Source organism: Colletotrichum fructicola (assembly GCF_000319635.2).
Source record: "Colletotrichum fructicola Nara gc5 chromosome Unknown KSG_Nara_v1_contig11, whole genome shotgun sequence".
Classification (NCBI taxonomy): domain Eukaryota; kingdom Fungi; phylum Ascomycota; class Sordariomycetes; order Glomerellales; family Glomerellaceae; genus Colletotrichum; species Colletotrichum fructicola.
The window spans coordinates 2,470,708-2,495,631 of NW_027094061.1; the positions used below are offsets into that span (position 1 = coordinate 2,470,708).

General features: G+C 50.3%; 4 protein-coding genes across 4 annotated transcripts; 1 reads left to right on the plus strand and 3 right to left on the minus strand.

Moving 5' to 3' along the window:
- Nucleotides 1–519: 519 nt before the first annotated feature.
- CGGC5_v017204 (Transposon Tf2-9 polyprotein) lies at nt 520–5,414 on the minus strand (the record flags this gene model as incomplete). The annotated part of the gene is made up of 2 exons (XM_066153822.1): nt 520–4,231; nt 4,273–5,414. 2 exons carry the CDS (start codon nt 5,412–5,414, stop codon nt 520–522), a joined length of 4,854 nt encoding a protein of 1,617 aa, XP_066006943.1.
- A 970-nt stretch (nt 5,415–6,384) lies between these two features.
- On the minus strand, nt 6,385–7,645 carry CGGC5_v017205 (putative sucrose utilization protein SUC1; the record flags this gene model as incomplete). Its single annotated transcript, XM_066153823.1, has 2 exons — nt 6,385–6,389; nt 6,472–7,645. 2 exons carry the CDS (start codon nt 7,643–7,645, stop codon nt 6,385–6,387), a joined length of 1,179 nt encoding a protein of 392 aa, XP_066006942.1.
- Nucleotides 7,646–13,397: 5,752 nt separating this feature from the next.
- On the plus strand, nt 13,398–14,198 carry CGGC5_v017206 (uncharacterized protein; the record flags this gene model as incomplete). The annotated part of the gene is made up of 3 exons (XM_066153824.1): nt 13,398–13,499; nt 13,561–13,709; nt 13,775–14,198. The coding sequence occupies 3 exons, from the start codon at nt 13,398–13,400 to the stop codon at nt 14,196–14,198; spliced, it is 675 nt and encodes a 224-aa protein (XP_066006945.1).
- Nucleotides 14,199–20,749: 6,551 nt separating this feature from the next.
- Nucleotides 20,750–23,505, minus strand: TRA1-6 (putative AC transposase; the record flags this gene model as incomplete). The annotated part of the gene is made up of 4 exons (XM_066153825.1): nt 20,750–20,760; nt 20,807–22,764; nt 22,814–23,166; nt 23,491–23,505. The coding sequence occupies 4 exons, from the start codon at nt 23,503–23,505 to the stop codon at nt 20,750–20,752; spliced, it is 2,337 nt and encodes a 778-aa protein (XP_066006944.1).
- Nucleotides 23,506–24,924: the final 1,419 nt, after the last annotated feature.

A 24,924-nucleotide genomic window follows, 5' to 3' on the forward strand; every position in this document is an offset into this window, starting at 1 on the left:
TACTTAAGTATACATAGACAAACACGCAGCTAGTCACAAAACAAGCCATCCAAAGAGATGCTGCACTACCGCATACAATTGAATTAGTTCATCATCCATAGATTCGCATCCGTAGCAAGATCAGCACATACATACATCCATGTCGGTGCGCCTTTCCCGTTCTAGTCCTTAAGACCATCTTAGGACAAGTCTTTAGTGTGATACTCGGTTAGTTCGATCCTGTTTTGGATCCTGCCTTCAACTCTAGGACGAAAACTTAGAGCTAGAGTTCACCTCAGGGGCATCTGCAACTTGCTGTAAGGGGCTGGCCCCTAGGCTTGTTCAACGTAGAGGTGCCGTCGATTGACTATTCTAAGCTGAAGAAGGAGGAAAGGACTTTACAGGGATAGGCGCCTAGCAGCAGTGATGCAGACCGGGGCTAGGCGGTGTGCTACAGCAGAATAGTGGATCCGGCGGAGCCGGATCTCGGTAGCTGCTCCGGCAAAGCCGGAGATCTCGGCCGGGCTCTAGCCCGTTACATTACCTCCCCGCTCCCCTCCGGCGGCGCGTCCGTGGCGCTAGAGCTGGGTCTCCGTCGTGCTTCATCGCAGGGCCGTAACGTTGTTCGTAAGCCTCCATCGCTTCCGTCCCCTGGAGCGTCTCGATAGGCTCCCAGGTTCTCTCTGCGTATCCTTCCCACTTAACCAGCACTTCACGGCGTCTCCCACGCCCTCGACGCTTCCAGGCGGCGGCGTCGATACTCTCTACATTCCAGGTCTCCTCGCCTTCGTCATCTATAATTGGGGGCGGCTGCTCGTCGTCTAGCGTTTGCCCAGGTAAAGGGTCGTTACCTGCACGCTTCAGGGTATCCACGTGGAAGCGTGGGTATATAGCCGTTGGCACGTTAAGCTCTACCACGTATGGTGAGATAACCTTCGTAACGGTATACTTATGGTGCAACCAATCCAGTTTCTTGCATGGCCTAGGAGACCTGTAGTGGCCCATGTGAAGCCAGACTTTGTCGCCTGCTTCTAGTCTCTCCGTAGGCTGGCGCTTCCTGTTAGCCAGCTCCTCATAGCGTTGCTGCGTTGAGGCAAGGGTCGACCGTGCCATATCCATCACGTCCTGGAGCCTTGTTACCAACTTGCGTGCCAGGTCCTCGCGACGGCCCCCATGGTCTTCTGGGTCTGCCTCTTGAACCCGGACAGGCTCTGGGTGGTATCCGTGTTCTAAGAAGAAGCTGCTCATGCCTATAGCGCTGCTATCGCGGCTGCAGAGCGCTAGTTGAGCTGCTGGGAGGTTATTCGCCCAATCCTTCTGCGAGTAGGTAATGTAATTGCGTAGGTAGGCCTGGATCTCTTGGTTCATCCTTTCTGGGCCGCCATCAGTCTGTGGGTGATAGGCAGTACTGAGCCGCTGTTCTATTCCTAAAAGCTTGCAGAATTGCCGCCAGAAGCGGCTCGTCCAGTTGCTTCCTCTGTCGCTCACGATTGAAGTAGGGACGCCGTGGAAGCGGAAGTGGCAGCTCAGGAATCGTTCAGCGCAGGCTTCAGCTTCCATACTTTCCATAGCTTCAAGGGTTACGCCTTTTCCTAGCCGGTCGATAATTACCCAAAGGTATCGCTCACCCTTATCCGTAAGGGGAAGGTCGGTAATGAAATCCATAGCGAGGTCGCTTCGTATACGCTGCGGTATTGGTAGAGGTTTCAGAAGTCCTTTTCGATGCTCTCTCCAGATGTGGCTTCGCCCGCAGCCATCGCAATTGCGGCAGAAGCGTCGTACTAGCTGTGACTGGCCAGGCCAGTAGAAGCGCCTACTGACTAACGCGAGGGTATTATCTCTACCAGGGTGGCCACTAAGTACTGAGTCGTGGCTGCTTTGAACGATACGAGTACGTAGTGTGTTCGCCTCGCTATCTAGGTCTTCGCTACCTGGTACCCAGATCCGGTCTCTGAATAGTAGTCGGTTGCCATTATCGATCTCACACTCAGCAATCTGGACCTTTAGCTTGAGGCTAGGAGGGAAGCTTCTTTCTCGTTGTTTCACAGCATTATATGCCTGCTGGTAGACTTGGTCTTGCCCTTGGGTCTGGTCCCAGAGTTGCTGTAGTTCCTTATCGTCGGTGAACACAAGCACTGATGGGGCTGCCTCTACGCGTCGTGTACGCGTTGAGGTAAGGGCTACTTCGGGAAGAAGCTGGAGAATCCGGCCTTGTTCGCGCTCGTCCTCTAGAGACGTAGGTACGTCTTGTTCGCGTCTAGAGAGTGCGTCTGGCACTACTGCTTCACTTCCTGGCCGGTACTGTATCTCGAAGTTGTACTGAGACAGCTCCTCTGCCCATCGGCTTTGTCGTTCTGTGAGCCTCTGCTTTGTCATGAAGTACTTCAGGTTCTTATGATCAGATAGAACCTTGAACTTATTGACGCTCTGCAGTTCCGCTCTCCATGCTCGTAGGCAGCTAATAATAGCTAGCATCTCCTTATCGTGGATTGGGTAGTTGAACTGGGCGGCATTCAGCCGCTGCGAGTGGTATGCTACTGCGTGACGTCTCCCATGCTCATCTTCTTGTGACAGTACTCCTCCAAGGGCGAAGCCTGAGCAGTCAGCCTCAACGTAGGTTGTACGCTCAGGGTCTAGTTGATGTAGGATAGGCTTGGCTGCAAAGATCCTCTTAAGCTCCTGGAATGCTACTTCCTGCTCTTTACCCCAGTGGAATAGGACGCCCTTCTTTGTAAGAGATATAAGGGGTCCAGCAATCTCTGAGTATGCTGGGATGAAGATCCGATAGTAGTTTGCAAACCCTAGGAAGCTTCTAACTCCCTTAACCGTCTTTGGCGCAGCCCATTCCTTGATTGCCTTCAGCTTCTCAGGATCGCAGGAGATGCCTACTCCTGCGGTGATAATGAACCCTAGGTACTTGACTGTCTTCACAGAGAACGCACACTTATGAGGGTCTAGCCGGAGCCCTGCAAGAGCAAGCTTCCGTAGTACTAGCTTAACCTTTGCTTCGTGGTCTTGCCGTGAGCCGTTTGAGTAGATCAGTACGTCGTCCATATATGCCGTAGCGAAATCGTCTAGGTACTCTCGAAGCACTCCGTTGATATATCGTTGAAATGTAGCGGGGGCTCCTGTAAGCCCAAAGGGTACAACTAGCCATTCGAATAGCCCATATCTTGTCCTGAAGGCCGTCTTATGCTCCTCTCCTTCAGCAATTCGTATCTTATGGAACGCTGCAACCACATCCAGTTTCGTGAACCACTTAGCAGCACTAACAGTGCGTAGTGTCTCTTGGATTAAGGGGAGAGGGTATCGGTCGCGCTTAGTGAGTTCATTAAGGGCGCGGTAGTCAACACAAAAGCGTATCCCTCCCCCTGGTTTACGTACGAACAGTACTGGTGCTGATGCCTCTGAGCTGCTGGCGCGGATAAAGCCTTTATCCAGTAGGTCTCGTAGGGTCTTACGGAGGACGAGGAGTTCTTCTCGTGACATGCTATAGAGCGGCCCCCATGGTAGTACAGTCTCATTACCACTACTATCCTGTTTGATAGGGATCTTATGGTCGACCCCAGGACGATGTGGTGGAAGGTTGGCGGCTTCGTCAGGTTGGAACAGCTTGTGGAACTCAGCTAGTATAGCTGGCGGAAGGAGGGCCTTTAGATCTGCCTTCTCAGTCTTCTTCGTAAGGGCCTTCTGTATATCTGCTAGGCTGATGGCTCGGACTTCGTATCCTGCAGTTCGTTTGGTGTCTCGTTGTGCTCTCCTATAGAGTGCAGTGAAAGGAGCTCCTGGAAGGAGACGCGCGGCTCTGATCTCCCTTACTCGATCTGGTTCTTCTTCGCCTTTTAAGCGTAGGTCTACGCCACCCCTCCTATGCCGTATCCGTTGTGCAGCGGCATCGTATAGAATACGGTTCCTCTCCATCCAAGGCTTCCCTAGGAACAGGTCGTCACCAAGGCTACGTACGGTATATGCAAAGATCTTCTCATCATAACCACACAGCTCTAGGTTGAAGACAACTACACCTGTTGCTTTTGTAGCGCCTGTAGCGTCGCTAAAGCTGCCTAGCAGCCGCTCAGAGCGGTCTACTACCGGTAGGCGGAGCTTACGGGCGAGGTCGTGGTCGATAAGGGAGTATAGATCGCACCCAGTGTCTACTAGGGCGTCTGCTTGAGTGCCCTTGTGTATGCGGGTAGTGATCACTGCTGATTTGCTGCTCATGTGATGCTTGAACTGCTTCCATTCTGTAATGTCACTAGGCTTGGCCTCTAACGCCCGACTTCGCGTTAGAGTTACTCTTTTCCCGAGCTCTCTTCAGCTTCAGAGCTTCCTAGCTCCTCTATAGCATTACTATCGCTGCTCTCCTCTCGCCTCTTAGCTTTCTCAACCTTCTTGACCTTCTTAGGCCCTGAACGTCTTGGCTTAGGGCACCGTGTAGCAATATGGCCGATCTTATTGCAGTTATAGCATTTACGGTTATCTTTCTGGGGCCTTATGTTGTCTTCTGATGAGGAAGAGTCGCTGCGGTAGCGCTGTGACTTTGCGGCTCTTCTGGGCTCCTTAGTCCGGCTGACTCCAGCCATGAGGGTGTCCCCATCGGCATCTCGGTATCGTCGTCGTTCGTGACGTTCCTGGTAGGTCCTACTATCTAGCCCTGACCCTATTATCATAAGGACCCGGGCGTATTCTGGGTAGGTTTTCGGGGGATCGATTACACTAATTAGACGGTCCCGCAGAGTGGAGTTCAGGGCTCCTTTCAGATAGTTGATTCTGACTGCGTCTGCCCAGTGTCCTCCTCCACCTTCTGCTAACTCCTTCTCAAACTTTGGGAGGAATGTAGCAAAGCTTTCGTTTTCCTTCTGTCGGATAGTACGTAGCCTATCCAGTGCCCTGGCTTCTGCATTGGGATCTCCATAGCGAGTCTCAAGGTATTGCATAAACTGATCGGAGGATTCCGCTCCATCTGCTCCGCCTTGAGCGTAGTAGGGTGACGCCATGGTTTGAGCTGTGCCTTCCAGCCTTGCGTAGATGTATGCGAATATATCGGCATCACAGTCGAAAGCTTCCCTATCTCTTCGTATCTTTCCCTTCATCTCTAGGAACCAACGTTGGAAATCTTTACGTATGCCGCTAAACTTTGGTGGGTTTGGTATTTGATGTTTCCTCCGCCCTCTAGCTGCCATCGTTATACCGTCGCTCGTTGCCTGTATAGTTGTATCGGCTGTGGACGGGGTCGTTACGCTGCTCGCAAGCGGCGTAGGGGTTGCTCTATCCGTTGACATAAGCCCATTCAGAGCTGTCAAGAGCTGCGTCATCTGGGCCGTCTGCTGGGCCATCTGGTCCTGAAGAGGACGGACGCTTGCGTTGACCGCTTCGTTGATCCGGCGATCAATCTCAGCATTCATCGCGTCGTTTACGCTACCCTCTGGCGGATCCATCGTGCCGCTCTCGTGAGGTTCCATATAGCGTCTTCTCGTTGCGCTACCCTCTAGCGAATCGTCGTGTCGCTCTCGTGAGGTTCCGTATAGCGTCTTCTCGTTTGCACTACCCTCTAGCGAATCGTCATATCGCTCTCGTGAGGTTTCGTATAGCGTCTTTTGTTGTCGAGCTTAGAATATGTAAGGGGCTGGCCCCTAGGCTTGTTCAACGTAGAGGTGCCGTCGATTGACTATTCTAAGCTGAAGAAGGAGGAAAGGACTTTACAGGGATAGGCGCCTAGCAGCAGTGATGCAGACCGGGGCTAGGCGGTGTGCTACAGCAGAATAGTGGATCCGGCGGAGCCGGATCTCGGTAGCTGCTCCGGCAAAGCCGGAGATCTCGGCCGGGCTCTAGCCCGTTACACTTGCAAGCGGATAGTACAGCACCCTAGTAGGCAGGCACGTCTATCCCTATGCTCTCCACCATAAGGATAGCTAACACTATGTGATACTCACAGCAAAAGGAGACCAAACAGTGCCCACCCAGTGGTGACCAACGGAATATTAAGACGGGCACGTAACTCCCAACTCATCATATTATGCCCACCTATTAGAAGGCAAAGTGACGCGAGTGAAGTGTAGTCCATGTGTAGTATTTGTCACCGGTAGTCACGGATACAATCGCTAGCCGGCGATGAAGGATTCCGCGCCGGTTAAGGTAGTCTCAAAGTATCCCAAACCTTACTCCTTACTCCACACTTGGCTCTATCCATCCGCACGTTGCGCTCCCATTTTAGGCTCGGTTTGCGGTGCGCCCTGAACCCTTATAACGATCCACCCACTAGGAATGGAACGACAATAAGGGGGAAGCGAGTGCTTAGTAGAAGGGAGAGGTGAGCAAGCTAGGTACACGAAGCTCTAAAGACAGGGATGCCAATTTCAAAAGCATGCCTTTAACAGAACACTTCTGATGTCCCTATCAAAACGCTTCTTAACCTGGACGACAGCCATCTCTTAATACTTATCCTTCTCTAGCATAACTCTTTAACTGAGCTTGGGGTGGGGGGGGGGGGCCTACAACCGGCTCCGAGCATCTTCTTGGCGATCTTGATAATCTCCATCAGAGTGTCCGTAGAAGCATCAAGCGTCATTGGCCGGAGAATAGTGGGTGTGTTCAATGAAAGCACATCTGCTAGTGAACTTCCAACCTGGGACAACTTCTCTAAGATGCTGACCCTGTTTACAGCAAAGGTTTTCTGGGGTAAGAGTTGGAGGACAAAGACAATGTCTTGGGCTATGCTCAGGGGATAGCCTAGCGACATACTCTCGCAATAATCCGTACTCGTCAGCGTCGTAACTGACAAGCACAGCTGCCACACAACATTCTTAAGCCACCCGCATGTGACGAAAAGCTCGGCTTGCTGCGACTCAGGGTAGGCGGACACGTCGGCGAGGCAGTTTGACAGAGATCTCTGCAGCTGGCAAAGCTGCTCATGATCTGGGGGCCTCGCCGGCTTAATCGTCTGACGTTCCGCATAAGAGTTCCACGCTGTAATAAATTCGGCATCGAAAGGCCGGAAGAGGGAGATCAGATCAAGAAAGCCATGCAGGATCTCAGAGTCCCCAAGAAGTGGACCGAGGTGAGGTAGGTCTACTGTAGAATGCAAGGCCAGGGTTTTATGTCGTTGAATCGCGAAAGCACGTTCTGTGATGAAGAGGACCCAAAATGCGCGTCTAGCTTCCCTTGCAACAGACATGTCGGTCGTCTCCTCGTAAGTGGCTTCTTCATGGTACCTAAGCGTCTGTAGTATAGTTATCGCTTCGCGTAGGTAGAACCATGCGGCACGTTCGTTGCGGAGGCCAGAGTATGCGCAATGCAGCATAAAAGAGGTTTGAACTTGCGTGAGCGACTGGTTGTCCGCGAGGTGACAGAACCGTCTCGATCGCAGCACTTCAGAGACTAAGAAGTCAGCCGAGGGCTCCGAGAGGTCGCAATGGCTGCGCTGACGAGGCAACTCTGGCGAATCAGCGGCAGAGGCCGATGACACGTCACGGTCCGGAGCGACGGTGGCGCAACAGGACACAATAACGCCATAGCATCCGGGGCATTGAGCGAAGTTGCGGATGTACTCTTCTATGCGTGCTCGATCTATCATAGGTGAGATAGGATATTTGTGCGTCAGATAGGTGTCGAGGTATTGTCCGACTGTGTGAGTTGATAGCTGCGGCGATGGCCGGAACCTCTCACCCATCCCGGCTATATTCCATTGTAGTTGACATGTGGAGCATGTCAAGCACGATCGATAGACGTGTCCTTTCGCGGTCTGGATTGTAGAAGCCGGAATGCTGTAGTGAGGGTCTGAAGCCGGCCCCTTCCGCCGCCGAACATCTGGTCTCTGTCCGTATCTCGGCCCTTTAGGCCCCGGTCTCTTTGGAACTGCGCTATACGCACAGACAACCTTTGCCAAGAGACAGTTAACGCACTGGCGACGCCCGTCGCACCGAATCTTACGGACGTGGCAGGTATCACACGCCTGTCTGATCCTTATTATTGCCTGTTTCCTGGGTTCGGACGCGGCTTCTGGTGGGGGCATGACGTCCCATCAACGAGTGTCTTGAGCAAAAGGCCTGTGAGATCGCCCACGAGCAATAGCACCAAGTGTTCATTTCCACCATCTACGTTTTCATATGTCGATTTTGGGCTTAGGTCACGTTAATAGACTTATGGCTATGGATTCGGATGGCGGGCGTTCCCCATAATACTTACTGTATAGTCTTTCTCCCTGTTTTTTTTTTTTTGTTTTTTTTTCTTCTTCTTCTTCTTCTTCCCTTTTTTCTTTCTTTTTCTTTTCCTTATTTTTTTTCCAACTCCCGCACGGCTTCTGGCAGTATCTGGTGAAGACGGGTCGGCTAAGACTAATGAGGCAAAAGCGGGAGAGAAGTGGGTTGGGTTGGATTGGGTTGGGCCAGGTCAGAGAGTTAGTAGTACCGATTGAAGATGAAAGCTGTAGCTTAAGTATATACCTGGTTAAGTCATAGTCTAGGAACAGAGATGAAAGAACCAAGTGATGTGATGGAAGTCTCTACTGCAGCAGATGACCGATGTGCAACCTGAGGGGGTAGGCCCTCTTTCAGAAGCAAATATAAGGAAGGTACTGTCCCTAACGCATCTTGCATAAACATCGAGCCAAATTAACCGCTCACCCAGCCATAACCTGCCGGCGAAAAGTGTTGCGACGAAAAGGGTTAGCGATACAGTATCATCATAAAGTAAGCGATGCAGGATTGCTAGTAAAGTCTATAGCCTTCTCACCACGCGTGGTCCTCAACATAAGATCATCACGTAGCAACTCGATATGCGTAAGGTTGGTGAAACCGACATGGTGATTGGCGCGAAGGCTTGTAGCTTATAGCTGCCGATAAGCGCCTACGGTTCGGGAGGAGGGCGCTGTGTGGCCTAGCCGCTGGCCCTTAGTAAGGAACCCGCGGTATTCCCCGCAATTGAATGCGGCTCGATAGCTTACATTCCATCTTTAGGCCTGCTTACCGTATGCTTGTGAACTCTCCGGCCTGTCGGGTCGGGGCATCCTGGACTGGTGTGCGCAGAGAGCCCGGCCGCTCTCGCTACTACGGTATCCAAGTTACTAGACGAAAGGAGCCCCCGGAGGAAAGATACAGTAAGGTTTGACGCAACGATCCTCTCTCACAAAATGACGTAAGCTCAGTGTCACAGGGGGAGGAGGGGTGGGGGACAAAGCTAAGTCGGCCATTAGTAGCGCGAAGGCGGCGGTTGTCCCCGCGGCGGTTAAACGTGAGAATAATTCCGCATCGCGCCACATGAGCGAATCCGGACTTTGTAAATAGAAACAGGAAACAGCAGAGCAACCCTATGATAGGGATCCTAGAAGCTTGCTTACCGCCTGTGTGTTTGCAAATGACTGTCCTGGTAGAGTTGATCGTATCGTATTACTGAGAATCATATTCGGGTGATCGACTCCCAAGCCCCATGCGTTTTGCATCTCACTACCCAGGGCTTAGCTGCAGGTACCTTAAGCGTGCATAGAGGGAGGCGGCTATAAAAGTCCGCTTCAGGTTTATCGCTGCAATTTGCGCACAGATAGGTTATGCTTCGCAACCATGTCGATATTTGCCTGTTATTCTCTTAAGTTTAGGTGCTGCGTTAACATGAACCTACTCAAAATCACGTCCACGACGTCTTCCACTTGAAGTCATTGAAACCACCACCATAAATTGAGTGGGTCCGGTGAAGCAGGGGATAGAAGCCGTTGTTTACAGCACGATGGTGTTACGACCCGAGAACAAGGATAACAGATAACCGACCCACTTAGACGTTAGGCGGCTAGGACAGGACATTTGTACTGCAGGATCACGGGAACAACAGGGACCCACTCGGAAACGGAAGAACTATGGTACAAGTCACGTGACGATAAGATAAGAGATTAGATCCGTACGCCAAGGATACGGAGGCCGTACTTGGCAGAGACGGATCCCGTCAGAGACAGGAACGGTAACAGGACAAAGGATACTGTTCAGGACTTGTATATAGTAAGACCCTGAGCCCGGCTCATGGTCAGACTTCCATAGCTCTTCAGCAATCAACTCAGTATTCATCCTCACGGATACTCTCAGCTTACCTTCACTGCTGTCACGGGCTAGAGCCCGGATCGATATCTCCGGCTTTGCCGGAGCAGTCTCCGAGATCCGGCTCCGTTGGACCCATTATTCTGCCGGGGTACACCGCCTAACCCGGTCTGCTTCACCGCTGTTAGGCGCCTATCCCTGTAAAGTCATTTCTTCCTTCTTCAGCTTAGAATAGTCAATCGACGGCACCTCTACGTTGAACAAGCCTAGGGGCCAGCCCCTTACAACTGCGAAGTCACTTGTTGAGTCTAAGACTGATCACCTTAGCCTCTGAAGACCCGATCTACTACAGCCTACGACCTACGACTCAGACCACGACCCAGTGTACTGTTATAGTGTATCAATCCCCAACTTCTGTTAGCAGACCCTACTGTCGGATAGCTGACCGTAACAGGTGGAAGCCGTTGAGATTTCCTGCAGTAAAATAGACAAAAGTGTGACGCGATTGAAGCCACGATTGGGGCGATTATGGAGTCACTTCTGCAACTTTAGAACTATACACTCGCAATAAGTTAGCTGACAGGTCAGTAGGCGAGGTCGCTACATTCGCAAAGTCGCCTACGCAGTGAACCAGTACTATTTGAAGGCATCATATTGCTTTAATGATAATGATAGTTATAGACATTATAAAGTGTCAGAACAGTGGATCAAGAACATAGCGACATGCTACGAGGGATTTGGAACGTCGTCTGGGGAAGACAAAAAACAAAAAGAAAAATAACAACCCAAAAGGTCTACCACGAAATCTCTTCTCCCTTGTTTCACAGCAACGTAATTGCTACACGAGAGATCCTATCTCATCTCACGGCACTAGAAATAACCCGCTTTAGCAAATGCTACTTATGACCAAAGGCAGTAACCTTCAGAACGGGCAAGTGGGTAGTGTGACGACATGGGTTGGCTTGTCTGTGATTACAAACTGTCCGAAAACTGACCACTAGTTCCTCCTCGCTTGCTTAAGGACGACCCGAACTTGGCTTCACAAATACCCTTCCACCGCCACATTCACATTTAAGTAACTCCACCAGCCTCTATACAGTCATCACTGGACCTATCTGAGGCTCAATTGGTTGTTTGGGTCCCAGAGTACTAGAGATGATCTTTAGCGGGCCTCGGGCCTATTACGTATCAAGGTGAGTGTCAGTCAAGACCTCCAATCAATGAGGTTTGCAGAGGGCTACTATGCTACTAGATGACAAATCAACTGTGTTCAGACAAGATAACCGAATCTGTCTAACCACCAGAGGCTCGTCCCTTACCTACAAAAGCCGTCTGACGGAATAATTCCAAAGGGACACCATCTCAGGCCTGCCTGGGACCCATCAGCAACGCAATAAAACTGCGGAACGCTAGCTAGACATCCATAGACACTACCCAGCCTACTACGTCAAATTGAGTTCCATTACCCGTTAAGGCAGACCATTAGTAATAGCTTATAGAAGCCGTTGTAGATTCTCATCGCATCGACGGAGCCTCAAGTAATGTCATATAGCAATAGTGCAAGCACTCCGTTATCCCTGTCATCATAACGTCAAAACCTTCATTTTCTATAGTGTGAATAGGAGCAGTATAATGAACAAGGGAGGGCTGAACGGCTTTGTTCTTGGGTCACTATGAAATTACCCCACCCGCCTAAGCCTCACAATATTGGATTGTGTGCTCTAACAACAGCGGTTATCCTCCCTCAGGCACAGCCTATACAGAAGGATAAAGTTAACCAACCTACTCAGGCGTCAGGCGGCTGGTCGCTTGAGGGACAGTATCATCCTCAACATTGATCCTGCCTTCAGACGGCCTGCTCGTGGCCATGGGCGGACTCTGACCACAGAATACCTAAGAGCAAGCCATCAAGCATAGCGTCTCAGTTAACATCGCATCGCTACCTCCGCCAGCGGGTTACAGGTCATCATAAGAAGTGTAACAACCGCAACGAAACGCATCGACATTACAGTTACTAACAGATTTTAGGTCGCCCACCTCACCACATTGAAGTTTACAACATCCCGCAACAGCAACAGCGCAAGCCTAACAGAACAGTCTAGCCGCTCGCATAACGAAAGCACTACACCCTAGGCATATTACAATTAGTACTAAACAATGGTACTGATCACAGACAGATTACTAGCACGTTACCCCCTCCGCTAAGAAGGCTTTTCGCCCCTTTGACGCACGAAAATATGTATGCAATCTGTGCATGAGCTCTAATACTCTGTGATTAAATAGGTTCACGCGGTTGAATCACCCTGTTTTGCAGACTGAGCCCGACCCCAGGCAGTGGTTAGGAGTAGTGGTCGACGAATGAAAACATAGAGCCACACCGACACTTAGTAGGAGACGCCAGAAATATTTAGAGACTCAACCGAGAAATGGCAGATGGGAGCCTGAGAAGACATAGAAAACAGAAACAAGCAAAGTTGCCCCAGGGGTGGGGGGTAAGGGGGCACTATAGCACGCAGAACCAGATATAGCGGTAAGCACTAAGAGAGCTGAAGCAGAAAGATACAAGAGAGAAAGTCTATAGGTACAGGGTAAACGATCATAGCGGGGGAAAAATGCAGCAAGAAGGCACCCTTCAACAGAGACAATCAACCCAAAAGGACAGAAAGTGCAGCAAGGAGTTTAGAGACAGCTGGCCTTAATTCGACGGCAAAGTGAAGTGGGGCGCCGCGACCAATCATAGGCCTGTTGGCTAATGGCCAAATGCTGCTTTCCCGCGATCGCTGTTAGTAAGAGCGGCTAAAACCGAGTAGGGATCAATTAATTAATCAATATCAATATCCTGTCATAACCGCCGAATGTCTAAGTAGGTCGACCAACTAGTGTTATTGCTTACAGGTCGTAAGGAAAAACAAGAAGTCGAAGAGACGGATATGTCCGTCTTGCAATATAGAACGGATGACGCCGGTCAGGCAAATCTTCAGCTCCCAAATGCACTAGTAAGGGTGCAAATTGCCTGCGTGAGAGGTATTCTAACAGACCGGCATCGGAATTACCTGTTTTAGTGAGTGGGTTCGGCTACGACATCTCCATCTGCCAGAACGCGTAGGCCATGCACGGCGAGCACGGCATTCATAGCCTCTAACACCAGTGTAGATTGCATGGTTCTCAAATACTATGAATCAAATGAAAACACCCTCGCCCATGCTAACACTCTATGTGGCATATATACGTACGCGCTGTCTTTGTCCGAGGTCACTGCGCCTAATGTACTAAAACTACTAATACTATAATACCTGCCTTTATCTACTTCTCCATAAGATAGGCGTAGGGTATCCCCAGGGCTTGCTTTCTATCCTGTTTCATCTTTGTTTTCCACCGGTTCATTAGACGCCGGAGCCAGACATGTTGTCGATCAGCATAAAGCATCTCGTGCTTCTCTTTGTCAGTCTTGCGAACTTTGTTGCAGCAGAGAGGGCACTTATCGGCTACCGAAAAGTGAATGAAGTAAGGCAGCAAGACTACAACTTATAAACCACAAGACAAACTAACCAAATACCACTAATAGGCCGAAGCAAAGATAATCAATAGGGGGAAGAACATATTTCGCGACGCCAAATTTGACGAACAAGCAAACCTTCGTGGTTTAGCCCAAATTGGCAATGGTGTGTATCTCTCAATGGCACTGCATGGCTACAGGGGTGATCGGAATGACTGGTACGTGATGAGTCTGTGCCATTCGTACAACAGGGGTATTTTCAGCCTGCTAAGATGTTGCGCAGGTGGTGTTATGTGGAGGCAGACATAAGGAAACTTGCTGCCACTCCAAAAGTCTGGATCCCCCAAAGCTATTGGTACCAAAGTGAGACGAACCTTGGAAACTACGTGCAAGCCGAGCTGGGAAAAACAGAAACCGCCTTTTCAGCCATAAGAATGTCCCACGTCCAGGCTGGCCACGAAAACAATATCCAGGCGCTGCTTCCTACCAGGATGGTGCAGCACAACGTCTTAGATACCTTTGCACGCTGTTATAAGAGTTTGAAAGAGCTGCCCTACTCGGAGCCTGTTTCGTTTGAAAGCTGGCGTATTTCCGGTCAGAAGGTTACTTCAGGTCCCTCTAAAGCCGGTCCGTCGGGGGGGAGGCGTCCAGGGAAGACTGAGATGAGGAAGAAGACTGAGAAAGGAAAGACTACAAAGGGCAACTAAAGACCCTAACATAACGGCAGCAATGAATGATAGTATTGCTCGTTGGAATGGCCACTAGAACATAAGGGCGTGTCCGCGAAGACAGGGGGTAAGATTTATTGAAATCTTGCCGAATATCATTCATTCAACTCTCAACCCCTGAAATGTCGGTATTGACCCTTCCTGACTGAGCCTCTAGCCTGTAGAGAACCAACCCAATATACTGGCAGCATTGAATGATGGTAGTAGTAGTAGTAGTAGGAAATGTCCTCCCACCGCTCGATATGGGTCGGGTTAGGACTAGGATTCGGGCTAGATAGGTGCTTATTAGGGCTATGAGCGATGCGAGGGGCATCGGGGTAGAACTGGCGAAGGGGAGTATCGGGAGACGATATACATTACATTCGCGTCCAGACCAGTCACAGTATCTATAAGCCCTGGCGGGCTTCCAGGACTCAACTACGGAGTCCGGATGACATATGCCGCCAGAAGCCCTCAGAGGCTTCTGGTACATTACTATAGACTCCGGATGCCCCACCCCACTCGCCCAAAACCCCCTAGGAGCTTCTGGGACCCGATCATGGAATCCAGGTGAGGTTAAATCCACCTCACGATCCTCTCCTTAGGATCATTCGAGGAAACGCTCCGAATCTCATGCGTATGTTTACCTATCCCTTCAGCTAACCTCCGGCAGATCCTTAGGTTCGTATGTAACCAGTCAACCCTATGGTCTCTGTAGAGCTTGCCCACAAAGGCAGCCGATCAGCTAGTACAGCGCTGCTATCCTGGCCTTCGTAAGTCGAGATATAACTATGTAACCGTGAACATCACATTCACTTGCAACAGAAGCATCAGCTGTGCCCGTTGAAGAATACAAAAAGAAAAAAAAAGAAAAAAGGAAAGAAAAGAAAAAAAGACTCTGTACACCAGCAGGCGCCATACAACCTAGGTTAGCGCAACACTTGTCGTCTTTACTGCTGCGAGACGGCCGTCTTCACTTAGTCTACTAAGATCGGCGAACAGCATCCGAGCGCCTTTACCTGTACGCAGTGCTCGGTATAACAAAATTCAACCCAAATTTGATACAGTCCCCCATTCTACAGTAAACTGTCACACTATACCGCTCTTGGTCCTCACCTCGTTGCAATCATTCTCCTCTAATGAGCATACCTTACATAGCTTGTTCTAGCCCCATGGGCTTAATTGTCTTGTAGTCTTTCTTACACACACCCTCACGCTTGAGCGGTACAGCTAAGCCTAAGTGTTACGGTCAGCTATCCGACAGTAGGGTCTGCTAACAGAAGCTGGGGATGGATACACTATAACAGTACACTGGGTCGTGGTCTGAGTCGTAGGTCGTATACTGATAGTAGATCGGATCTTCAGAGGCTAAGTTGATCAGTCTTAGGCTCAACAAGTAATTCGCAGTGAAGGTAAGCTGAGAGTATCCTGAGGATAAATACTAAGAAGTTGATTGCTGAAGAGCTATGGAAGTCTGACCTTGAGCCGGGCTCAAGGTCATACTATATACAAGTCCTGAACAGTTTCCTTGTCCAGTTACGGGTCATCACCTAGGTGCATGGGGTGATCGCGATCAGTTGGCAGGACCAACTGATCACTGAGCGTTCCTTCCTGTGCTCCATGTCAGGGCGACAGCGTGGCTACCAGCGAGTAACGGCATAACTGTCTTCATTGAATTGACTATGTTGTTGTAAAGGATAAGTGGCCAGTTTGTTAGACAAACGATGTTGATTTAATGCAATACCACTGAGGTCCATTGATCAAAAGGTGATTGTTCTGCTTGATTGAGGGATTTCCTCCTATACCGGTCCGAGCGGGGTTCTGTCTTGTATTTACCCATCATCACCGGTTCTTGCATATTATTCAATGCATTTCTAGCATCCCTTTATCTAGACACAGTCGTCAATCCAACAACTCTGCCTTCTAGTGGCTATTTCGATGAATGATCCTATCACTCATTGTGGACGCTTGGTCAGGAACCTCTAGGAGGGTGGGTAGGGTTAGGGAGGGACTAGGGATGCATGTCGTGCTTGATCAGGCCAGACATGCAGGCACCGCCGCACTGGCCCCTTGGATGGATGGTGAAAACGCGAAGCCGAAACTCTAAACCAACGACATGGGTGGCCGACCATGAGCAATTGCCGACAATGTATCCTCAAATCTCCTCTCGGCTGTTAAGGGAGATATTCTGCACCTAAGTCCCGCTATTCTTCTAACCCAGCCTGCCCGGATGCGACCCCATAAGTGCAAAACTATTTGCCTGCGGCGGTCTAGATCCACAGCTGCATGGTTTGAGGCAAGGTGATTAGGATGCGCCGGGGTCTCGGTAATCTCCAGCCGGAGCAGTCCTGCGGGGAGTGCCAAGTCACAGCACCGCTAGGGGGATCCGGAGAGAGGAATAGGTGGGGAGTGGTGCGCGCTAATCGCGAACCACGCTGGATAGGTGTGACAGCTGACGGCCGAGCGGCCCGGTCGGTTTAGCAGGTCCCGTCTGAAGGATTGGGTCAGAAATTGTGGGTAGGTGAACAGGCCCTCCCCACGCCGGTCTCGAAAGCCCTGATCCCCTCCTCATTCAGGTTCCAACGGTCCGATGAACCCCTTCTCGGAATATGGACGAGCTATTTGCCCATCTCTGCAGACGGCGCAGGGCATAGAGATGACGTTGTACAATGACTTATCATGGCTGGGGCTTGATAACACCTCCCAGGCAGGCTAGGGGGGTCTGTTCTTCACCAATGAAGGGATGATTTCCAATCTTGACTCACTATTCAGGTTTCCACAGTTCCATACCTGGCTCTTATCAGCACGTGATTCGCAAGTGATGCTAAAAGGCAGAGGGGCGTCATAGTCTGTATGAGAATGACAACATCAGCAACAATAGCAACAATAGCAACAAACTTCCTACGAGGCTATGGGCCGGATGTTGCTTAAGACAGGCATTGCTCCACTGATCGATATGGAGAAAGGGGGACGGGAACCAGTATATGTGCCTTTCTACTGGCTAGAAGACGCAGTAGGTAAGGCCTTGCTGCGGGAACCCTTTAGTCCTGTATTGCCTCTGAACGCGAGTCTGACTTTGCAATAAACAGCAGAAAGCGACAGACTAACGGTTCAGGTCTCGGTAGAATGACGTAGGATCCGACTTTCGCCCATCAGTAGAGCTGTGCTAGCCGGGAGGTGCGTTGTTTGATTTCCTAGTTGAGGTAGCAGAGCCTGTAGTTAGATTGGCGTCCTTGCGTGTTCTACGCCTAACCTAGAGGCTTGAAGTTAGTTGAACTTGGGGAAGTCTTGCTGAAAACATCCTTTGATGGAGCCTACACCTAACTTGGGCTGACCTTTCGCCGACATGGTCAGTCTAGTCAAACAGCCACGAGCCTAGAGGTTATTGAGTATTACAAAAGTATTTAGAGCAACAGATACGATTGATCTTCGCATCCGTATAGAAATATTTCAGACTATACCTTGTGGAGGGATTCTACAGACCTCTTTCAGGTCTCCTCACCACACTGATTTCGTCTCTATCCAGCGCACCTTGGGTCTCGCTTATATCTCTTTTCTCTTCTTTCTTTTTTCCCCATTTTTCTTTCTTTCTTATTCTTTCTTGAGTTTCTTTTCGTCTTTCCTTTTCTTATTCTCCTCTCCTTCTTTGTTTCTTGTGATCCTATCCAGCATTAGGCGAATTTTATTATAGTGTGTCTAATTAGCTGCGTTGCTTGGATGCTTTGGTAGGCCTCTTGTTGTTGCTGTTGTTTCCTCTATTCAAAGGATCGTCTAGGAAGAACCTCAGCGTAACCTGTACAAGCTGTTTCGGACTGTATCAGCTCCGTGCATAACAATACTCGTGTAGCCTTCACCTTCTGAACAGAAGACACAACTTTGTCTTAGCGTGTAATATACGGCTACAGCTTGAGACTAGCTATTTTGCAAGGAAAAATATCATTGTTGTCGTAGTCTCTGTATATGCCTGCGTTATCGATTTGCGTGGTTGAATCAGTTCCTAGCGATTCAACGGCCGAAGCATTAGCTAGACTATTTACAGAGCCGACCTTTCAGTGAGCTCCTTCGTTCGTTCCAGCTTTCTTAGCTGACACTGCAGATGGAGAAGCCGGTGCAATGGATCTAAAAGGCCCATATGCTGTATTCTTGGCGATGGGGTGATCAAACCTCGCTTATGTTAACACTGTTAATTGTACCTCATGTATTAGAAAGCCTCTCTGTTGCGAGACTAATGCCTGTGTATGGTTTTCAGCCTCCCTTTGCTGGCTTGATGAAAGGTCCCCGTCCTTGAGACGCGTGAGACTACCGCGGTTGTTATCGGCGTATACAGGGGGCCGGCGGGTGGGGGGTCTCTTAGAATAGGACAGGGAGCGGTCAGCTGATGTTGTTTGTTTGTTTTGTATTTAACGCCGTGGCGGCAAGGGCGCAGCCGCCCTTGCGGCCGACCTCCCGAAGGGTATGTGGCGTGGAGGGCCGTAGGTTCTCGCTATATACTATACAGTACACGCTGTCCCTCCCGTCCTCCAGATCTTACTCGTGAGTCACTTCCGTGTTCTATCCATCCCTAGTTCCCACTGGTGCCCTAGTTCCGTTATAGTAGTCTGGTCTCCCCTATGAGGTAGACTTTTGTTCGGAGTATAGGTTATGGCCTATCTCTCAGTACTGCGGGCAGATCTTCTGGAAGAAGTTTGTCACGCTAAGGAAGGCCTGGAAGCCTTCATGGTCAGTGATTAGCCCCTTGAAGTAGCGCTCAAGAGATCCTATAGGTCCTATAGGCTCCTGGCGACCATAAGGGTAGAGGGTAGGCCACTGTTGCCTCCTCACTAAGGTCTTTCGGCAGTAGACCAGATGGTCTACTTCCTTAGCCTCCCCGCAAGAGCAGGTGAGCAGTGCTTCTGTATGGTTGAAGCGTTGATGATACTGTTCGAAGTCCCCATGGCCTGATCGGGCTGCTCTTCTATTTCCTACAGTCCGCAATCCCTAACCTTTTCCCCAAAACAGGGAGAGAGAGTCTACTGGAGCCCTCTCAGTACCTAGGGGTCCTAATAGTCAAAGGGGTAGCCAGCCCCTTTAGCGGGCGTCCAGACCACCGGCTCGCCACCGCCCAGTCCTTAGCCACCCAAATAGAAGTTTGCACCTTAAGCAGGCCGCAAGGGCATATCCCTCTCTAAGCCTACCGACATGCGCGTCCGTCCTCTCGAGCCAAACACACCCCTTCTCAGGTCCTCCCCTACGTCCAGTCCACAATAGCGACACCCTACCAGCTTCCAAAGCGCGCGGCGCCATCCCGGCGCGAGCGGTGACCCAAGCGTTCCTCCCGTTATGCCGTGATACCCCGGGTACGATCCGAGTGAGGGCCGGGCCCGGAGGCCGGGCCCTAAGGCGATACCATATCCGACCGGTCCCCCTAGGGGCAATTCTTCAACACCCTCCTTCCTCCAGCAGCCCGAGTGCGAGTCGGGGTTGTTTCCTTTCTGTAGCCTGCTGCTCGAATGTGTTTGCTACGGCCCACTGGTTGTCCGAGGGCACAACCCCCCGGGCCAGCTTCCCGTTACCCGCCGCCGTCTCCGACCGTGCTTCCAGCCTCACAGCTGGTTTTCGGCAGGCCGACCATGTCTTGCCCTAGGCTGTCCTGAGGGCTACCCAGCCGGCGTAGCCTCCATCTATCCCATGACTAACCCGCCTCAGTGTCTGTCTGTCTGGAGGTATTTCCCAGATCTGGGAGGCGTGAGGGTGCCCTGTCTCTGCCCCGAGAAGCAGTGTCGGGTGGTTTTTACCTAGTTCCCTCGAAATTGGGCAGCTTCGCGTTCGCATTTCGGTTTTCGGTCTCTCGATATCTGTCGATTTTGCTGGTGTTTTGGTGGTTGGTGGCGCGTGTGAAAATTTTGGTGCGACGCCAAAATCCCTCACTTCTGGTCCGATCCCGCCCTTCCGCCGCACCAGAAAAACTTCGTGCGCAGCGCCCGCCACCACTTGCACTTGCGCGCCGTAACGTCTCTGCACTGGCTCTACCTTTAGAAAAGATAGGTTCCCAGGCGGCACCACGAGGAGGTTGCAGAGTCCGAATTTCGCCGCCCGACCACGACCCAGTGTATTGTTATAACGTGTCAATCCCCAACTTCTGTTAGCAGACCCTACTGTCGGATAGCTGACCGTAACAATGGTTTGGACCGAGGGAGTCAGTGGTGTCGAAGCCAGGCGGCTGATAGTGCCTGGGTCCGGAAGATCCCTATAGCGAGCACGAAGCGATAATGCTAGTGGTGGGACGAGCAGCGCTGCCGCTAAAGCCAATAAATCAAATAACGCCAAGATTTGACTGATTTGATTGCCCCTTCGCCAGTATTGGTTGATTTGCCCTGTTGGCCAATATAACAAAGCAAATCCATAGAACACGTGACCCAAAGCCGCCAATACAGATTACCTAATTAGAAAATAAGTGAAGCTATTCACAACCGGTCATGATCCCATCAATGACCCAACCTCACTCCCCACAGGCAAAACTCTGCCCTTTAGCCAATTCTTCGTCAGCTGCAATTGACCCATAGTCTGAGGCTTTATTGAGTGCCTTTGCGACGTCAAGGTCAACTTCGCAGTACTGAATGCCCTCTCACAGTCAGCAGCCATAGCTGGTGTTGCCATCACATCAAGTGCTAGTCTACTAAGTAGAGGGTACGTTGACTGATGGTCTCTCCACCACTTAATAGGATCGTTTGTGGGTTGAGGAGGTTGCCTGAGGTATGTCTCAAGCTCATCCTGCTGTCGAGAAGTCTCACAACCACGTTTGCTCTGTACCCATTGCCTGAAGTGGCTGTCTTCATGGGATGGAAGTGTGATCTCAAAAACAGCCGTAGAGTCATCAGACTCTTCCTCTGACCTATACCAGCGGTCAAAGTAATCCCTAAGCCCCTTCTTTGCATCACGAACCCACTCAAGCTGAACCCCTTCATCCCAGACTGCCTCAAGGTATGAGATACCAAGCGAAGGGTGGAGAATAACAGAACCAGCAAACAAAGGGGACTCCTCTAATTTCGTATAATAGGAGGAGAGCTTCTGCCAGGCCAACTCAATAGAAGTACGAAGATGCTCCTGGTACGAGGAAGAGAGACCCCTGAATCGAGCAGTACGTTGACTCCAGTCCTCCCTTACATGTTGTGGAAGTATAGATTCCTGAAGAGGCTGGGTCTGACTGTGGACTGAAGATCGAATGGGACGCCCTGATCGAGTCTGTGATGGTAGGGACTCTTCATCAGCAGTCAGATCGATCGTAGACGACTCATCTTCCTTTTGAGAATCAACGGGACGGAGTATGGAGTTGTATAGACTCTTCCACTCCTCTAGATGCTCAAGGAGGTACTCCATGCCAGTCATGACTTCCCAGAGACGACCATGCCCATCCCCTTTACCCCATCCCTCTGTCCTCTTCGTCTGCAGGTAGAAAGGCTCAAGGATAGATCTAATCTCAACCAAGACTTTCCAGTCTTCTGAAGAAAGGAGGTCATCGTCAGGTATCCTCTTGGTGGCAACATCCTGCTCCTGGACCCAGTTGACGTAGGTCTCAATCTCTGCCCTCTTCTGAAGAGCTCGATGGATCATGAGGTAGGTGGAATTCCATCTTGTCTCGTTGTTGAGGAGGAGATGTGACTCCTTAGACCCTTGGGTGAATAGCTCAAAGTCTGACCCAGCATCAACTTCCTGGGCTGCTTTCCTGAATCGCTCAGATCGCTGAGGGGAAGCCCTGATGAACTTCACGATGTTGCGAAGCTTGCCAACTGGCCTAGTCTTCCTCCAGAGTCTCAGATCTTCTTCCTCATGGTGGACAGTCTGGTAGAAGAGTGACTCAGCCTCAAAGACTTCGCGATCAGCACCAAAGAGAAGAGCCCGTGCTACCAGGTTGAGGATGTGGCCGTAGCATCGCATTCTCCTTGCCTGACAGTCGAGCTGATTCATCGTGGGGTTAAGTCTCTTGAAGAGGGCGAAGACACAGGTATCGTTATTGCTGGCGTTGTCACAGACCACCACACCCACTTGGCTAGTGATCTCCCACTGCTGAAGAGTCTCGTAGATGTTGTTTGATAGGTTGAGACCACTGTGGTCGCCACTCATGTGGTTGAAGGCGATGAGATGAGACTTGTGCTGGCCCATATTGTTGACGAAGTGGGCAGTAACTGCAAGGTAGGCGTAGTTGTTGGGTGAAGTCCACAGATCAAACCCAATATGGATCTTGGTGAGGGCACTGTGAAGTTCGGCCTTAACGTAGGCTTGGCCCCTGGCGAAAAAAAGAGGAAGATGGTCCATCATTGCAGTCCTGCCCCATGGCACTTCTTCAACCAGAGAGGGGTTGTGAAGTCGTAGAAGCTGTTGGACGAAGTCGTCTCTGAAGTGGTCGAATGGTAGATCATTGGTGATGATGATGGAAAGGCAGAGATCTCTGACAGTAGCCACTTTGGCCCTGGGTACGTGGGATACCTTCCTCCTTTTTGACAAAGGAGTACCATCCTCTGAGCTATAGAGAGTTTCCCCTGAGCTTATGTCATCGGAAGAAGGATCCCATTGTGTGATCTGGTGGCATCTGTATATAGATTAGTTAGCAATAATCATAACAGAAGACATATACATACCTGCGAAGATGGTCTGCAGCAGAGCTAGAAGCAGCAGCAGAAAAGAACTCTGGCTTTCCTTTACTGTCACATCGTTGACAGCACCAGTAAGCACCAGCTGGCCCTTCATCACAAAGCTCAACAAGGAAGACCCCATGGTCCTTGATCCAACTCTTCCTCCCCCTGCCTCCTTTACGGGCCAGCTGCTCTTCAACCACATATCTCTTATTATGCCATGTGATCGTAGGGAGGTCAAGGATAGATGGATTTGAGGGAAGGACGATGGAGAGACTGCTGGCCACTTGAGTGGTGATGCTTGGGGGGGATCGAAGCAGTTGAAGTGCGTTAGTGGTCAAGGGAGTAGGGGATAACATCTGTGAATAGCATCGTTAGTTGTGAGTATCTGGTCCCTGACATTTTGGGGTATTCCAAGGGGATAGTTTAAGACAACGGTGATGGGGACAGTAAGGGGCATGGAAATATAGCAAAAGTGTGGCATTATCCCCCTTTTGTGTGAAAAGGGAGGCACAACACCATCATGATCCATGGTTCTCTATCACGGCGATGCCATCGCCGCTGATCGAAAGAACTAAGACATCATCGTGCCTGGGGAAAAAGAGCTTCCTGGATGGATGGGGACGCCCTTATATAGGGCCATGGAGAGGGGGAAGAGGAAGAGGGGGGGAGTAGCGACGTACGGTTGAAGTCATCATGGCAAAGGTAGGCAAGCCTAGGATGGTGGCGATGTTGCTGATGCTGGCTGCTTATGAGGCATGAGGAAGAAGAAGAAGAGACGTTGAAAGAGGGCGATTCTACTGCTTTTATACCTATATCGAACGTATCTGGGAGTCACAGATCACTCAGGAGTATTATTTAAAGAGGAAATTTGGCCAGAAGGGTAGAAAATAACGTCCTAGAGCTGCCAGGATAAATGGTGCTGCATATAGAAAAAGAAAGCTGACCGTGTTGGGCGTGAATATTCGCGATAATGGCATCCTATTGGCTATATGTATGCTTATATAATATGCCAAGCCAAATCAACCCAATATATCAAATCTGGGGGGTCAGGAATTGTTTAATTGACAGTTGGGAATAGCTTCAATTGTTTGATATATTTTTTAGTAGGTTTGATAGATTGGCTTTGGCGGCAGCGCTGGGGACGAGTTTGCAGGCACACCGCAAAAAGCTGATTATGCGGCATACTACGGACGGAGATAGTGAGTAATGAGTAATGTTAAACACTAATCTCAGCTGCTATGTTAAGGTTGGTTTGTTTGAGTACAATTATTATGCGTTTTGTTGTTGTTTTATAGGTTGACCACGACGTAGCTAGTGCTATATCCTGGGATGTCCTGCTTTGTAAAATGAACGCTCCTCCTAGCCGCAGTCTGGTGCTAACTGAGTGTGGGACTGTTGGAAAACAGGCTCAACGCCGAGGATGACGACACGGCCGTGGGGGTCATAGTGTCCAAAACAACGGACACTCTTTCTACCCTCAAGTGTCCTACTATGCCACGCCCGCTGCTGCTTGTCCCTATAGGCCCGCAACTATATACCTCAGTGTGGAACAGGGGATGATAACACCACAATTAATGTTATCATCAATTGTGTCACAGTTGGCTGCCCTAGCCAGCTCGTAACCAATGAACAGACTGCCGGCGGAGCGCTAGACCTTACGAGAATAGCGGGAAAACTTTGAGCGGACTTCTCCTAGTGTACTTTGCGCAAACTGCAGGGATATGCAGCTAAACCCTGCGACGTGGAATGTTAAATGCGAGGGGTTTGAAAGCCCGGGTCTCGACCACGATTCTCAATAACTCGACACGATCGGATCTCCTAGCATGAGCATCTGCAAATACACAGCTAGGGTAGAACATCAACTTTAGTATATTTTAGTTAGACCTCTATCTAGTTAGAAGACTACGCTTGGTCTATGGCTAAGACTGGGCTGGACTAAAGTGAAGATAAATTTTGAAAATAATAAACAAAACATGAGAATATTCTTATGTGTCTGATAAACCTAACCATGTTCTCCGTATTGACAAGGAAGGCATAAACTTCACAATAGCATGATTTAGATTACAGAGGCAAGATTTCCCTCTATGGCCAGATGCGGAAAAGTTCTTACGTTG